At 33.6% G+C, this 18,693-nt stretch overlaps 2 protein-coding genes across 4 annotated transcripts in view; both read right to left on the reverse strand.

Moving 5' to 3' along the window:
• Positions 1-1,136: 1,136 nt before the first annotated feature.
• LOC140431192 (G-protein-signaling modulator 2-like) overlaps positions 1,137-18,693 on the reverse strand; it is a 29,200-nt gene continuing 11,643 nt past the window's right edge. For both annotated transcript variants that reach the window (XM_072519115.1, XM_072519114.1), the window contains exons 7-9: positions 13,968-14,259; positions 6,635-6,932; positions 1,137-1,273 (exon numbers count right to left, since the gene is read on the reverse strand). In XM_072519115.1, the coding sequence (XP_072375216.1) occupies positions 1,189-1,273; positions 6,635-6,932; positions 13,968-14,259 (675 nt within the window). In that variant the 3' untranslated portion in view covers positions 1,137-1,188. The remainder of the gene's footprint in view (positions 1,274-6,634; positions 6,933-13,967; positions 14,260-18,693) is intronic.
• On the reverse strand, positions 9,885-13,553 carry LOC140431194 (uncharacterized). 2 transcript variants are annotated; one of them, XM_072519116.1, is made up of 3 exons: positions 12,848-13,553; positions 12,437-12,610; positions 9,885-12,281 (listed from the first exon to the last, which is right to left on the reverse strand). In XM_072519116.1, exon 3 carries the CDS (start codon positions 11,571-11,573, stop codon positions 10,302-10,304), a length of 1,272 nt encoding a protein of 423 aa, XP_072375217.1. In that variant the 5' UTR covers positions 11,574-12,281; positions 12,437-12,610; positions 12,848-13,553; the 3' UTR covers positions 9,885-10,301. Both variants share the same exon structure in this region, with proteins under 2 accessions (XP_072375217.1, XP_072375218.1).

The raw sequence follows: 18,693 nt of genomic DNA on the forward strand, positions 1-18,693 counted from the left end.
AAGAAAGAAGTCTGCAATAGTAGGATACTTGAGCTATTAATACTGAGAAGAAGGAATTGTTGTGTTGTAGGTTTCCGACAATGAATCTGTCAAAATATGCCCGAGCTAAGCGAATGGAGTATACCTCATAAAAGATTCGTCAAGGTGAATAATTTAGACGAAAAATATTAGATGTGTTTCTAATGTGGGCGGATGGAAATAGGTAACTTCTAATTCAAATTTGGCATAATTTTTTTAATTATCATGGTCTGGGTATTTACTGGGTGTTTTTGATTTATAAGACCTTCAATAAAAAATCAATTTTCCTAAAAGAAATAAATCTCTATAAAAAATTAATATAAGTATACACATTTTATCTTGAAAATGCTCTTTCTGTCAAAATAATAAACAATTGCGTCTTTGAAAAAATTATACATCTCCTAATTTATAATTACAACTTTTTTTTTTGTATAAAAACAAATCTTTGTAATACTATAGATTAGAGTATGACTAATGACACTTCTGACAAACAAAATTTATAACCTCAGTTTTGGGTTTTTTTTAGAGCAAAGACATTTGGGTGAAATATCTGTATTACTTTTCAATTTTAGTTTATAATTATTTTTATCGAATGTCTTCTAGAAAAGCATAAATTGGAGAGGCTTGTAATAAAAATTTGGGGATTTGAAGTGCAATTGTTGTAATATTTTCCTTATTCACCAACACTGACTTCATCTACACTTAAATATTAAAAAAACATGGACTGGAAATTTTGGAATTTGTATTCGGGTCAAAAGTAGAGATGAATATTTTGAACACGTTGCCGAACAGGATTTTAGAGATGAAATCTTGAGAAACAGTGGACATTGTATTTAATTAAAAGGAAAATACATTGAAGATGTGGATAATAGATAATAATTAATTAAATTGTTATATATTTTACCATTGGATCAAAGTCTTGAATGAGAATAGTCATTTTATAAAATATTTTGGCACTTTTGAAAAGAAAATAATTCTCAATTGTATTAACTTGTAACTAGTTCGAGCATTTCCAATATTCAAATGATTAAATCTCTTTAAAAACCGGAATGTTTCCTTAAAATCTAGTGAAAACTTTTTAAATGTCAGTCCAGAAAATTCTATATCCTTCTCCTATAGTTAGAAATTTGAATTATTGAAAAAACTAGCTAAAACCATCGATCTTCCGCATTACTTTTTCTTTTTCCCGGAAGAGCTTCTTACATTGTTATTTACGTTATCTGGAGGGGGGTGTGGAACGCTACCATTCGCCATTCTGTAAATGATATTCTATCAATATTGGATATACCGTACAATAAATAAGACTTAATTTAAAATCCACAAGAAAAATGAATTGTAATTGGCTGTATACCATAAACCACAAAAATTTTATTTAAAAAATCCTTTATAAAATGTATAATAATATAAAAACCCTATCGGGATACATCACAGAACGTTTTCGGAATGAATATTCCATCATCAGTGCTTTTCCTAAAGTAAGCATTACCAATTTAATTAAAGCAGACGTGAAAGCTAAATTTTGACTAGGGTTATAACAAAAACGTGGTTTAATACTCACTAGATTGACAATTTGGAGGCACCCAATATAAATTAATTTTAAGTTACACTTTTGCTGATAATAATCTAGGATGTTTAAGTTATAAATGGAATTTACTTCATGCCAAGGTAGGACTCCAACACTGTCGTTGCTAGGCCCTTAGACGAAGTGTCTACAAGGACTTGTTGATAGCAACTGATCAAAAGACGCATTAGGACGGAACTCCAAACTAAGCAGTCAATGTAATTGGTAGTCTGTGTCTAAATGTGACTATAGCCAACATTGTGGATAATTTACGGCCGGTTTCCGAAACTTTATTCAAATCTCCAATCATGTAATCAAGTATCAAATTTGATCAATTGTTAACAAGCGACAGGTTTCCGAAACGAAAATTACGGTAAAATTACGTGATCACCGATTATAGATTATTTGACATACGATTTTACATGGAAACAGTAAAATCGATTGTAATCGTTTATTATTTCTATACGAATTGTTCTTTATCTTGCTCTAAATTAAGAAAGTAATGTTGCTGTTTCACTTTACCATCATTCCTGTTTATGTGTAATCTGCATTCTGAAAATCAACAAACAAACATAACCTAACTAACTAATAATTTTGTGTCGTTCGTTAATGTTTACCAATTTGTCATTTATCATCTTTAATTCTTAAAATGAACCTTTGTAACAATATTTTTGGGTTCTTTCTAAACAACAGCTTTTTATAAAACACCTTAGGTTTATGTATCTTACAACGTAACCAAAGATTTTATTTTATTTACTTACAACCATTGGTACATAACCAAAGATTATAAGATTAATCATAGATTAATCGTCCAAAAATCTCAGATTACCTGACAAGCTAGTATGACAGAAGTTTGACATAGATAAAACGATAATTAGCGTTTCGGAAACCCAAAATACTTCTGACAGGCTGTTAATCATCGATTATTTGCTTGTTAGATTAGTTAATGTGTGTTATGTGATTGAAGTTTGATCGATGTTTCTGCAACTCAAAATGCATTTAATCGACTGTTAACAGTAGATTACCTAATTTTGATAATGATCAGCCTTTCGGAAACTCACTATTAATATGTTAAAACTTGATTAATTATATCAGTATATCATCAATATGTTGGGATTAAAGTGTAAGCTACCCTAAAGGTTAAATTATTAAGTTTTGATTGTAGATAGGCAAACATTAATACATATATCTGATTAATCTGGGATCAACTGAAAAATTAAATTATACGGCCCTGTGCCTGTATGTTTTAAATCAGCATTTTTGGTGCCTGAAAATTTGGAAAGCAGATATGTATTGTGTAAGATGCTGGATTATTGATCATTTAAGATTGAGATGTTAACTAATGTACATTGCCTAGCATAAAATTAGGGTTATCCTGTAATTTGAATTTATTTTAGAAATTATTATTCTTTTCTCACTATTTTAGATTGTAACATAAACATAGTTTACTCATGGATTATTTGAAAAAATTGTTGTTTCTATTTCGATAAGCGTTTGAGACAAAAGGACCCCTTACCCTAATTCCTAAAAACCCATTAACAGTATAGTTTTTGTTTCTGTGGTTTTAACGTCAATTGTAAATTGATTGTGTAGTGTTGTCACTGTCAGTGTGTTGCAATGAGCATAAGTTCTGTTATGGCGACAAGAATTGTGGCGCTATTAGAAGATGGCCACGGCCAGCGCGAAACTGCGAGAAACGCTGGTGTAAGTCCCTTGAGTGTGCAACGAGTATGGGGACGGTACGAAGAACGTCTGCTTACTCGAACACCTGGTTCATGTCGAGGTAGAGTTATAGCTAGAAATGACCGCTTTGTTGATTCGGTACTTTGAGAAACCGAACGGTCACGGCAGTTTCCCTTCAAAATCATCTGCAAGAAGTGCGAAATGTAAACTTAAGTGAATGGACAGTTAGGAGACAACTTTCATGCTGCTGGTTTATCTTCTCGAACTAGAATAACTGGACTGCCGCTTTCCCGTGAACACCGAATTGCCAGATTGAATTTTGCACTAGAACACTTGGCTTGGACGATACAAGATTGGAGTCGTGTATTGTTTTCTAATGAATCGAGATTCTGTCTTACGGGCTCATAAAAACGTGAAATAATGTGGTGAAGTCCAGGCGGGAGATATGCACAAGCAAGCATTGCCGAGCGACTTTCATTTGGTATAGAGCCAGTTATGGAATAGTGAGGCATATTGTTTGACGCTCACACGGAGTTAGTCTTTATCAAGAATGGAACATTCACTGCGTATTCACCTGACACATGTTCAAAAAGACCATGTTTTACCGTTTTTAATATTCTTGGAGACGATGCAACATTTATGCATGATAATGCACGACCCCACATTGCTCGGATAGTTACTGAGTATCTTGACGAGATTCAAATCACACGATTTGTTTGGCCTGCTCGCAGTACAGATATCAAACCCATAGAACATGTTTGTAATAAAATAAAGAGACATTTACGGAGTCATGTGCCGGCCTCAGAAATTCAAGAGTTTTGCGACATATTGGTGTAGGAATGGATTCGCAGAATGTGATGGAATGTTTTATACGAACTGGAACAAACAAGCGTAAAGAGCGAAGTTGCAGGAAGCGCTATACTACCGCTTTTGATGATCGTTTTATTTGAGTTAACGCTTTGCGGGATCGTCATTTAACAGCGGTGCAAACAAGAAATCAGCTTCAAGAGGTTCGAGACAATAATGTAAGTGTATTTACAGTTCGTCGAAGATTACATGAATTTGGTTTGCAAAGTTGCAGACCAGCAACTGGACCAAATTACTTCCAAGGCACAGAGTGGCTAGACTACAATTTTCCAGGGAAAATTTACATTGGAAGTAATGTTCTTTTTACGGATGAGTCGAGATACTGTCTTCACTCATCAGATGGAAGAGAACGAGTATGGCGTCGAAGTGGAGAGAGATTTGCGGAGTGCGCTTTCAGTCCCCTCGTTAGCCATGGATGGGGAACGGTTATGGTATGGGCAGGAATATCCCGAGAGGAGCACACTGAATTGGTATTTATTGAGGTTTCGTTGACTGCAGACCGGTATATTGAGTAAATTTTATCGAATCACGTAGTACTCAATATACCGGCGATGATTTTCTATTAATGCAAGATAATGCGCGACCCCACTCTGTAATGTGTGTCATGCAATATTAGAGGAAGTTGGTATTAATAAAATAACTGGCCAGCGTGTTCGTCAGATCTGAACCCAATAGAGCACGTTTGGGATATGCTTGGTAGAAATATTAGAGGTCCCTAAGTCGCACTTCTATTGGATCTAGAAGAGGAATGGCAAAAAATCCAGCAAGATGATATTCGCAACCTCATAGACAGCATGAGCCGACGTGTACAGGCAGTTATAGAGGCTAGAGGAGGCAATAAAAAGTATTAAGTTATTTTTTAGTAGTTTTTCTTTGTTATTTGCGTACTTAAGTTAAGTTACATTTAAGTTGTTTTTTTATGTTTTGTTATTGTTATCATTGTTCATTAAAACCAAGATCATGTCGTTGCTTTTAATCATTATTTAAATACAGTGCTTCTGGGATGTCGATATGACGTTCCTTCGATATCCGTCACCAAAGGCCCCATCGTCGTATTACAAATTAATACAAAAGATAATGGTAATAATAGGAAAAGTTGTAAATTGTGGGTGGCAAAGTCGTTTCACTCCTAAAACTGAACCAATCCAAATTTTCACACGAAACAACAAACATAATACTTAGAAGACATGGTTGCAACCGAAAAACAAGGTTTTAGGAAAATCCGCTAACGGAATTATTCCACAGGATGTTTCAAAGTTAGGATAAAAAACCACCTTTCGATTAACCCCGTATAATAAGTCAAATACAAAATTTTATTAAAAAACTCACTATACTAAATTAAAATTTATAAATTTTTACACAGTGTGCTAAAAAAATCATCAAAATAGGGATAAAAATAAAAAAAACTTAAATACTTTGAATTTGACCAAAATTTCCTCCGTTGCGTTTTTTTGCATATGAGTGTAGTCATGTATGCATTCCTGAAATACATTACTACACTCATATGCAAAGAAAACCGACAACATTGGTGGATTAAAGGTGACTCTATTTAGCTAAAAGGACAATTTGTGATGTTTACTTGATTTTAAGTTCTGTGATTACGGAAAATAAAACAGTCAATAGGCCTTTTTGTCACATTTTTTTTTACGCATGCGTCAATATCAGCCATTTTTTTTGTACTGTGTGTAAACAAGTATGTTAAAATTCACAAGGAAAATGAAATTCCTGTAGTTCGCTGTATACCATGAATCACAAAAATTTTCGCACTAAAAAGTCCATCATCAGTGTATTATCACCAGGTATACATGAGTCAAGCCAGTAAATATCTGGGTAAAAACCTTAAAAAGCTACAAAATTTGTTATGTGTTACATTATTATTGAAAATATGTTATGATGTTAAAGTATTTAACAGATACCCTGCATGGCAATGTAAAACTCCCAATATGGGAGACCCTCAGACCTTGGTTGAATGGGTTTTTGAATATTATTCCTTTCATAAAGGATTTTTAAATAAAACTTTTAAGTATGTTAAAGTAAAATATTGTATTTATATGGGATTAGTTTCTCCAACATAGAAATTGTTGCAGTCACAAGATACTTTATATATACCTCACACTTAGTGGTCTGGCTGTTTCTCCCACATAGAAATTTTTGTAGTCACAGGATACTTTATAGATACAGTTTTTTATCTCCCTTTTGTGTTGATAGGTTTGCTTTGAAAGTTGTGATGTTGTACTTATTTGCTATTCTTTTAAAGTTTTCTGATAAATCTTTTACGTATAGTATTGTAATCGACATGTAAGTCTTATATCGGGAGCAGTCTGATGACTGGGTTAAAAAATACGACATTTCGCGCACCTGATCATAATCGTAGTTGGCGTGACTTCATTAGTTCATCATTGACACTTTATGAATTTAATCAAATTCCTCGACGGTTTCCACAAATAAAATCCATAAAGGTCCACAATAAGAAAGCCGCAGATAAAATACAACGAATCTATTTACCTTGTTTCTCTTCGTGGCACCGACGCCCTTTGGTCATCCATTCTACCCGACTGGAATCTCATAATCAGCGAGAAGAAATCCTCGTCGGGAACTGTGGCTCCGCTTTTACTATTGCTAGCGGGAGGTGGCGGGTCCGTTTCGGCGTCGACCGCTGCAACTGGCAGTGGAGATCTCTGGTCTTCTAAACGCGATCCTTGGCATCGCACCAACTGATCTAAGAAATTATCGTCAGGCACGCTGTTGACACTATTCGAACGGTTCGGTTCGGAGAGTCTTTGGCGGGAGTTAGATTGTAAACCTAAAAAGACATATTAGATATATATATATATATATATATATATATATATATATATATATATATATATATACAAGAAAAAAGAAATACTTGCTGACTCGTTTGGAAAAAATAAAACTATATTTGGAGAAACTATGAGTTGGAGTCAATAAAACTTGGTTAAAATAATCCTTAGAGAATTATCGAAGTTATACTTCTATACGCGCGTTCGACGTTGGAAATTTGTACGGGTGTGAATCGGCAAAATCATTACATATGTAAGATATATGTAAGAGAGAGACAGAAGATATATTTTCTCTCTCTTTCTGTCTCGGGAATAAAAATGTTCCTTTTGTAAATATATTTAATATTTATTAATATTATTATTATTTTTCCATTCTGTTCAGATTTGTCTTGAGCCTCGTTAGGCATGTTAAATTATAAATTAAAACTTAAGTAAATATCTCAAGAAAGTTCAAATGTGTACTTATATACACAACAAACAACAATTAAATTTTGTATCTGTCAATGTCAGACAAATTGACAGTTGTATCACGAAAAAATATTTTTATTTTATTAATATTATTATCATGGTAAATTAAACATATGTGTAAGTAAGCTATGTATATTATCATTTTTAAACCCTTATTTATTATCCCAAGACGACAATAGTAACCGTAGCAATTGGTCAATGTTATTAATAATACCTTTACAATTAGATTTACGGGCTATTATTAATTCTTTCCTAACAATCCTGGTTAATGTAATAAAAACGCATTTTGGGCTTTGCTATTGTTTATTTATGAAATTTGGTAATACAATTAAACACTTAAATACTTTCAAAGTATTTAATTAAGTAAAGTCACTTATTACAAGAACGCTTGATTTTTTACATTTGCAGCGTTGTAAATTGCATTGGCCACTACAATTGCAGTGACGGAATCCTTGACCGCCTACATTCGAAACTTGAACAGCGCATTCCCTAAGACTTATCTCAGTAGCAGGAACTTCATCCACTGAAATAAGTGTTTTTTAAATTCGTTTCTTGCATAAAATTGGTTCAAAATACCATGCTTGATGCCTAGCTTATATTGTTTTTCATCTTTTCTTTCTTTCTTTTTAACATAAATAATAATGGCAATAATATTTCGCCTATCGGCCTTAGCTCTACCAACTTCTGGAATTCACACTCTGACCCTTTGACCCACTTTTGCAACAGGGAATCCATAATTAGAATGTTTTAACATTCTGTCAGCTTGTTTTACAAGTGACTGTTTAGCAAGATCTCGGATCTCTTGAATTTTCTTTGAAGTTTTGTCACTTGCAGTGCCATTTTCTTCGTCCCCTCATTTTCTTTAACTCCAATACTGGCATTACCTAGATCTTCAATATTAACTGTGAATCCTCGGTTGTACTGTTGACATCCACATTACCAGGGTGCTTTGCTCCATCATCAGCCTCATTAGACTGATCTGCTAATATTGCTTCTAAATCTTCTTCGCTTCTGATTTCGGATAAAGTAAGGATGTTTTTTATCCTACTTTAGCCTAACAACTGAATAGTGCTTCGTATGGACTAACATTAATGTAGGAATGGTATCTCTATTTTTCATAAATTGGATGAACTTTATGGATTGTTTCAACCATGTGGCCAACATTTTTTCGATATCTTGATTCGCTCTCTCTACCGAACCTTGTGACTGGCTGCGTCTGGGTTTTCCGTGGACAATTTTCAGTTCGTCTCACATACTGCAGACTTCTTAATTAACCTTGGTTGCGAATTCTCAACCATTATCACTGTGCAAAATGTGTGGAGCTTGAAATATGGTGAACACATTCACCAAATTGTACTCAACTTCTTCGGCACGCTTGGTTTTTAATGCTCTGACCTGGACAAATTTGGTAAGATGGTCTTGATAGACCATAATAAATTTGTACTCACCATCCGCTTGTGACTGCATGTCAATAAGATCGACTTGACATCTAGAATTAAATGCTGGGCTTAAAATAGGCTTCACAATGAGTCCCTTTTTGGAATAGTCTTTTTATTTTGATACGGTACACAAAGATTTAAGTAAATCATGACAAACTCCACAGTGGTGTTTTTATATTTCGTCTTAGTTCTTTCATCACTCTGTTACGACCCCCATGTCCAATTGAAATATAAGTCTCGTGAACGATATCGAAAGTTTTCTCCATAAAGACATAACAAACAATAGGATCTCTTTCATTTTTACTGGCACGAGTTTCTTGAGATCACCAATTTTTAGAATATCATACCGTGATAACCGTTGATATTCCTCAGATGTTTTGTAAGAAGTCTTGTCTTTGGTTGTTTTAACTTTTATTAAAAATCATCTCTTGTGAATAACTGATTATTGTTTCCTTTTCCAGATTCAAGCGTATTAATTTGATCGTTAAATCGTACTTTCATGGAGGCTAAATCTCTCATTGTAAATAAGTTTGCACAGAACACCCGAACTGTGACACTGCTCGTTCAACTAAAAGAGTGTACTTACACAGTTAAACCTTCTACTAGCACTAATCTGCACTAACCATGATATTTCACACTGGTATGTCGCAGTGACTAATACACCTCCCTCTTCCATTCTGCAAGCTTCTTGGCACTTTGAAAGAGTGGTATTGAAATATTTATCACGTTTACCGTTTTAATACGAGATTTATAAATAATTACCGGTCGATGTGATTAATTCTGGTATATTTATTACATATATATGTATATGTATATATATATATATATATATATATATATATATATATATATATATATATATATATATATATATATATATCGCCTCTTTGCTTCAATAATGTGTTAAGTTAAAAAGTACAATTTTACAGGAGCGTCATTTTTAACTTAAAAAAAATTATTGTCTCGAAAGGAATGCATTTTTATAGTCCATCTAATATTAACTATAAGTGTTAACTAATTAAGTCTCTGAAAATATTAGATAGGCCTGATGATGTAATAAATTTAGCTAAAAATTTGCATATTTACGAAAAAGGTGATAATATGTCACACTTTTCCTGCAAAAATGTAATAAGACGAATGTTACAAACTGACTTATCACGTTGTTGATGATATTATTTTTGTTATGTTACTGGGTTATACAATAAACAAACGTTGTCGAAATAAAATATTTTAGATTTGAGAATATGTTCTTTATTGAAAAAGTGTAACTATAACAACCAATAACAGAACTACAAGGCAAAATTAAAGTGCAATAATTCTTAAATTAAAATTATTTCTTAAAGGTACTTAATAATGTGTAAAAGCTTAAATTCTAAACGAAATAATTTTATTAAATTACGAAAATGTAACACTGAAAATATTGTCTTTGTCAAAACAAGCAATAACACGTGACTTTTAAAATTACAATGATTCATAAAATGGCCTGTGATATCTTGGAATTAGGTTTTTATTAACCAAATCCATGAGATCCGCTTTTTTCTTTTCAGGCATACCTGGTTTTGCGCTGTATGCATCTCTCAATTCCAAATTGTTGCTCTTTTTCTTTTTATTAATAACTACAGCTTTCTGAAATTGTTTGTCAGCGTATGAATTTTTAAAAAATATAGCATCGGGTTCGCTTTTTTTAAGTTGAATCACCTTTAAACCTGCTAGTTTTACTGTCTCATTATTTTCATCTTTCAGCAAAGAAAAGTTCATTTGATTGCATAAACTCTTCAAGTCAAAAAAATCGGCGAAACACATTTCATTAACATGGAAGGGCTCGCTTTTCTTCCTTGCAGCCTTTACGGCACCAATGAATGCGTCAGGTGTATACATAGGGCCGGATCTTAATTGGCGTTTAATTTCTCTCTCAATTTGAGAATGAGCAGAATCTCCCTCGTTTTGGGTGTGCCCTTTTATCAAATATTTATGCGTTACTGAGTTAAGATTTTCAATTGTTTTTACTGCGTATAGATACATACAGATCATAAATTTATTTTTTTGCTGGCCTGCACAATTATCCGAGTAAAACACAACGTCCAAATTGTTGGATGTTTCTGAAACTTTCTTAAGGTACTTGTAAACACATGTACCGATTTCATTCACACCTCTATGGGCGTTTGACTCATCCCAAACATAGCTTTCAACACAGTTATTCTGAATGTTGTATATGGTTAAATTAAAAATATTCAATTTCGATTTATAGTAGAAGACCGAGATTTCCCCTTTGGGGCACTGGAATACTGCTTGCAAGTCATACACTGCGACCAGAATTTTATTGTCTTTTTTATCATTTTCTTTCTCTATACGTGAGAGAACTTTTTCACTTTGATGTGTTTCGTATTTCTCTTTTATTTGTTGTTTCTCTTCCTCGGTGCTATTTTTATAACCTTCACACACATCACACAAGTCTTTTTTAGGAACAAAAAATGATATGTTGAAGTATTGAGTAAATATACGGTAGAACATCAAATATGTGGCAAAAGGTACATTTAGTGATTTACACTTTGTAACATAGTCTCTGTGTAGGTCGGTAATCGCTTTGCTGCCATCAATGTAATATCTTTTTGAGTTAGCTCTTATGTAATGAGATTCAATTTTTGGTATTGATTCTATAAATGTTTTAACGCCATTTTTAACGCTTTCATCTACCTTATATCTATTTTCATGACGTCCTCGATTATCTTTCATTGCTGAAATGTTGCTCTCTCTATTTTTCTTCTTTAAGGCCGTTTCAATAGGACGGTTATTAATTGCTAGAGTATTTTTAAAAAATAGTTTACACACTCTAGTCTTTAGAAGCCACGAGAAGGTGCAATATTCCCATCGGCATCTATTTTAACGTGTCTATATTTTGGGATGACTGCTTCAACACTGTTTGCGATAAATGACCACTGTTTTTCGATGTTTCCTAAATCCCAATATTCTTTAAATAATTGCAAACGTCGCTCCTCTGTGATATTTAACCGACATTTAAAAGCACATTTTTCTCTGCAAGATGGTTTCAATGTTCGTTCTGGAATGTTTTTCTTTGCCTTTAGTGTTTGATAAGATTTTCCACTATTTCTCAGTTTCTTTACTACATTTTTTTGCCAATTATCTTCTTGTCTCCGTCTTTTTTTCCTACTTTATTTGGACTACAATTTGTATTTGTTAACTTCTGTTGAGAGGCACTTATATTTTCTTTATCAGATGGGTCACTTTGTATTGGTGTAAGGTTATTAGGTATCATTTCATAGTCTTCCCTAGGTAGCAGATTCACACTTTCACATAAAATATCGTCTTGATTTACTGTGCTGAAAGGTAAATTTTGTTCATCAGAACATGAAGCATTTCTTCGATTACGATGTCTTAGTTCTACATCTTCATAGTCTGGGTCTTTTACGGAGTCGTCGGTATCTGTAAAGAAAATTATGATTAGAATATTATCAGAATTAGATAAAAACATGACATGCTTTTGATTACATTAAATAGAATATTACTAGAATTAGGTAAAAAAAATTAAATGCTTTTGATTACATTAAAATGAACATTAATTGAATACATAAAATTACCTTCACTGAAAGAACTACTACTTGATGAGCTGGTTGACGAGTCACTAGACGAGCTACTGCTAGTCGAATTACAACGAGTACGATTCGGAACTGTTAAATCAACTTTTTCTTCTGTTAACATTGAGTCCTCTATGTTTGAAGTTCCATTCTGTATGTTTAATGTTGTGTCATTATCTAAAAAACGGTACGTCAAATTTAATAATATTATATAATAGAAGATAAGAATAAATCAGAAGATAATAGTAATAAAAGTCATATACGCGAACCTGTTAGGCATACCGTACCTGACACAGATATTTAAATTTTACACAAGTTTTCGGTCAATCGTAGCCAGAATCGGCGATAAATGACAGCAAAACCTATCGTCTAATGGGTGCCTAAATAATTCGTAGATAACTAAAACTTACATACCTGTACTACTCATTAGAACGGAATTGTTCGATTTCTCGGTTGTCATTGCAAGTTCAATGATCCTCTTAGATCGCGATTCCATCTGAAAAAATAAGTACATACTAGTTATTTATTTTAGTATGAACAATGTAATATTTAAAAATAATCCTCATAAAAATATTGTTTTTTTCTGGAAGAACGAAACATCAGTATGTATCTTGATCTTGTTTTTTGTACTGGGAAAACTTTTATCATATACAACGTGGTATCCGTAGATAACACAAAGCAAAGTTTATATATTTTCAGCAATAGTGTGACACGAAGATATATACCAATTCACACTCCAAGGACATTTTTCAACAACACTGTTTTAAAATAGACATATCACACTATAGAATAAAAAAATAATATTGAATGAATACATACCTTTGCAATCACAATGTAATATTGTGGTGATATCACGTTCTTGTCGAAAAACTAGTGCACCTTCCTCTTCGCGCGCGGAGTGACAACTGTCTTGTCTCGTTGTTGAAACAAAGCACTCTGAAGAAAGAGATAGCGTGACATCGCAAAGTAGCACCTTTCCGCTGTCTCTTTTCCTTATATATTTGCCATTACTCACTGAATAGATACCGCGTTTTCGGAGAAAATAAAGTTTGACACGGCGGTTTTAATTATCAAATAAAAAAAAATTGAGTTTTTGCACTTGTCACGTTATTGAAGCAAAGAGGCGATATATATATATATATATATATATATATATATATATAGAGTTGGCATGCAAGTAACGATTGGTATGTGTGATGTGATGTGGGTTTTCGATATACAGAGTAATGAAAACCTTGGTATTGGTTTTTCTTTATGATACCGTCGAGAAACGGTAGGGATGAATCAGTTTCCATCTCCATCGTGAACTGGATACTAGGATGTATACCATTCAGATGGGTTTGAAAAGACACCAAAGCATCCCTGTCCCAGGGACACATCGGGTCTCGAAGTCTTCCATTTGAGTTGAGTTTAATATTAATTCCTGTAATAGTATTAATCCTAGCTCTAGGTTTAATTGTCCTAACCGCGGAAACCTTTCGGAACATATAATAATAATATATAAAAAAAATATGCAAAAATATATGGACCTCACCTGGTAAATGAGGCAGTGATACTCTCTGTTCGTCCATTCGCTTGCTCTGCATACCGGCGATCATGTCAATGAGGTCCTCTGGAGTTTCGTTGTTGTACGGAATGTTATTGGTGTTCCTATTTTCCTTGTTGTCGATGGTAAGCGAGCACCGTTGATCGTCCATTCTCTTCGACTGGAATCGCGAGAGCAGATCGAAGAATGAGTCGTCTTCTTCACCTCCCGTTGCTTTAATGGAGGCAAGGGAATTTTTCTGTGGTAAAGAGAGACCTGGACGTTTTCCATCTGGAGTCAACTATAAAAGACTCAATGTCAACAATTTGTATAATATATAGAACACTAATTGTTGAATTAGGCATATATCTACAAAACACAACAATGTACCGCAGTGTTTTTAATAACCGTAAAAGGATCTGTACGATTTCGAAACAAGGTATTTTAGTTTTTTCTATGCAGGGCAATTGTGTCGTTGCACTGCGGTAAATTAAATAAGTGTGAGTACTTATTTTGTTATCAAAAGAGGGCGGAACCAATGAAAATTAAATGAAATGTCAGTAGCATACGAGTCAACACCAATTACCAATCTATTTGTTAAAAAACTTCGATTAATCTTATATATATATATATATATATATATATATATATATATATATATATATATATATATATATATATATATATATATATATATATCTATAGAGAGAGAGAGAGAGAGAGAGAGAGAGATAGAGAGAGAGAGAGAGTTGGCATGCAAGTAACGATTGGTATGTGTGATGTGATGTGGGTTTTTGATATACAGAGTAATGAAAACCTTGGGATTGGTTTTTCTTTATGATACCGTTCAAATGTCTTACTAGAAGAACTTAAATGTTATTTAAAATTGATTTCGCGCGCGTTGCCGCGTCGCTTCAAGCGATACTTTTGAGAGAACGGTTTATTTTACCCAAAAATTACTAATAAATATTTCTGTTCAAAATTGTCTCAGCTACATTTTTTTTAATATTTTTTCTATTGCGCACAGATTCTTGGTAAATCGATTTTTTCCGTTTTTTTTTTCGCTACGAGTGGGGATGGTTTTAGGGGGAAGCCAGGGGTAGGAATAATAAATTTTTGCATATTTTTTGGAGTCCCAAATCAGCTTGTTCAGTGATTTTTAGAGTTGCAATGGCATTTTAATCTCTGACGACTATAGTACAAATAAATAAATGTATTTATAACAAAACTAAAGCATCTCTGGCATTTGGTAATGCGTTTTTTAGATGGCTCTATTCGATTTACGTCGGATTAAAAAAATGAAGAAAATTGCTTTATTGGAAGCCGAGAAAATACATTTTTTTACGGATATCGATTTTGATATTTGAAATTCAATTTTCTTCAACCTTCAATTTTGTCGAGAAAGAGCTCCGAAATAAAAAGTTAATGGTTTAAAGATTATCATCCTATTGTTTACATCTTCTTCGCAAACGCCGGTCAACTTTTACCGGTTGTGTCTCAGGAACCACTGCTCGTAATTCAACTTTTTTCCTTTTATAAGAAAAGTCTCGAGTCTTTTTCAACGCCGTTTCCTGAATTTAATTTAATCTAATAGTTACCGATATATTCTTTTAATTTTTATGAAGGTCTTAAGTCTGCAGTTGCCATATTTAACGCCATAGGTATGCCAAATCCAACAAGTAAAGTACTACAATTAGAAATAAATTCTGAAATGATAAGCCAGTAGTCAGTAATTAAAAAAAAATGAATCCAAGCTAAATTTGTAACAACATGCTCACAAAAACATGAAAGTCATAATGCACTTTCACAACCATGCTATCAATGAACACATATAAATATATCATCTTAAATTGTAGCATTTTACGAATGTTTTCTCCGAAGACACCATTAATTTATCGTGAAATCGTTAATTAAAAAAAAAATCTAAAGAAAAAATTTAAAAGTATCTACTAATTGCTCTGTAAATAATATATCTACTTAAAATAGGGTCCAAATTTAATAAAAATATGGAAAATGCTATAATTTATGCACACTGTCGAACAATTACCCATTATTTTAGTCGTCTAATGCAAAAGAATTATAGTTGTTTGTGGGAAATAAAAGAAAGGCACCAAAGTCCATACTGAAAAGAATTAAAAATGAAGACAGACGAATACTCGGAACACCAAGAAGTTATCGATACTACAGTTGCTGCAAGCGAAGAAAGTGCTTCTCCGCCACGAAAACGCACCGGCTCACACATCCGTTGGGCTACAAACTGCTGCTCCATCCACCTTATTCACCATATTTATCCCCGTGCGACTTCTTTTTCTTTCTTAACTTCGCCGCCACGGAGGCCTACATAGAGAAAATGTATTTTTCAGACGGATTAAAGAGGTTGAAGCATCGCTGGGCCAAGTGTAGCAAGCTAAAAGGAGACTATGACGAGAAGTAAACGCCACATTTCCAAAATTGGTACTTAGTAAATCAAACGTACATTACATATCACTTTTTTAACTTCTTAATTACGTTTAACCTTTAACTACGGGCTATGGTGTACACAGTACACCATGCGTGTTAAGTTGGTTGTCGTTTCTTAAAACTATTTTCTGCGTTTACGGCGCTCGACGTAACCTATCAGTATAGTATCAACCATTGTCTGTTACAGTCGATACGTGATTTTTGATCGAATAGTTGAGTTGTGATTAAAAATATCAAAGTGAGTTCCCGAACGGTGTCTTCAGTACACCACGCACATAGTTATGTAAGTAAATTTAACGAATGTTAAACTTTAAATTACCTGCAAACGAGTTATTTTCTGTGTAGTAAATGTTACATTGTACCTTTTATACAAAAATGTGAAATGTAAACTTAGGAGAAATATTTTTTATAGGGATCGAGTGCGTGTTAGAAACCCTAAAAGTCTCACACAAGATGAGCTTAGAGCTGTGGCTGAAGCATTGTTCGAAGAACCTGAGGAAGAAGTTAGGGGAGAAGGGGATGCTAGTTCGTTAGAAGAAGAGGAAGAAATTACGGAAGACAACGATTATAACACTGAGTCGGAGATAGAACTAAATGATAAAGAGTCTTCTGATTCTCATAACGAGAGCGATAGTGAGAGTTTAGAAAGCGATGAAGATGAGTATTTTATAGCGAAAGATAAACAAACAAAGTGGTATAAATATTCAGTGGTGAGCAAATGTAGCAAAACTTCCAGCAAAAATATTGTAAAAATACTTCTTGGACCAAAGCTGAGTGCTAGAGATATTACCAATGAGAGAAGTGCTTTCGAAAAAATTTTTAGTGACGACATTATTGAAAATATAGTTGAGTGTACAAACTTGAAAATTGCAAATATGCGAATAAAGTATAACCGGCCGAGACGGACTAAAGACACAATAACAGAAATTATGGCATTTATCGGACTACTACTTCTTGCAGAAACTAAAAAGCAAAATCATACACATTTTTTTGAATTGTGGACTAAAGACGGAACCGGCTCAGAAATATTTAGAGCGTGCATGAGTGCTGGTCGATTTTCATTTTTGCTTGCTGCTCTAAAATTTAATGACAAAAATAGTAGAGGGATGCGCAAGGAAACTGATAAGCTTGCTGCTATTCTAGTTACACTGGATCGTTTTGTGGAGAACTGCAACAATAACTACTGTTTAGGAGAAGAAGTAACAATTGACGAAATGTTAATACCTTTCAGAGGTAGATGCAGTTTTATTCAATATATCCCGTCCAAACCTGCAAAGTATGGGTTAAAAGTATTTGTATTGTGTGATGCCCAGACATTTCATGTTACAAATTTAGAGGTGTATTGTGGTAATCAGCCACAAGGACCTTACAACAAATCAAATAAACCTGCTAATATTGCACATCGTTTACTTCAAGACTGGAAAGGGAAAAACCGGAACTTGACATGTGATAATTGGTACACAAGTTACTCATTGGCCAATGATCTTTTGAAAGATAAAGTAACAATGGTTGGCACACTAAACAAAAATAAACGGAAGCTGCCGTTGGAGTTCCTACCACATAAAGAAAGAGAAGTTGGATCATCCCTTTTCGGATTTCAAAAAGAGGTAACTATAGTGTCATATGTCCCAGCAAAAAATAAAGCTGTGCCTTTGATATCAACCATGCATAATGATTCTGCAGTAGATCCGGAGAAAACAAAGCCAAATATAATTTTAGATTATAATTCTCACAAAGGAGGTGTCGACACAGTAGATAAAATATGCGGTACATACTCGGTATCAAGGAGAACGCAAAGGTGGCCGATGGTTATATTTTTTCAGCTCCTAAACATCGCAGGAATTAACAGCCAAATCCTGTATAGTGCTGCAAATATAAACAATCCTCAAAAATATAGAAGGATATTTTTAAAGGAATTATCTTTATCTTTGTTGAGACCACACCTTTCAGAACGAGCTGAAATACAGAGTTTGCCCTTAGATTTAAATCTATTCCCGAAGAAATATAAAGCTACTGTAGTGGAACAAGAAGAAGAAGAACCACCAGCAAAAATACGAGGAAGGTGTTATTGCTGCCGAAGGAGTAAAATTAGAGTGACAACCATTTCGTGTCAGACATGCAGCAGAATGGTTTGCAAAGAAGATTCCACCATTATTTGTCCTGAGTGTATTAACTCAAATAACCAGGAAGAAGACGGAAGTGAATAAAGATTCGTATGTGTTTATTTTTCTACCTAGTTAAAAATTTAAAAATTTTCGCATATTTTTTTAGTTTG

This window comes from Diabrotica undecimpunctata, unplaced genomic scaffold (genome assembly GCF_040954645.1).
Source record: "Diabrotica undecimpunctata isolate CICGRU unplaced genomic scaffold, icDiaUnde3 ctg00000593.1, whole genome shotgun sequence".
Taxonomy (NCBI): domain Eukaryota; kingdom Metazoa; phylum Arthropoda; class Insecta; order Coleoptera; family Chrysomelidae; genus Diabrotica; species Diabrotica undecimpunctata.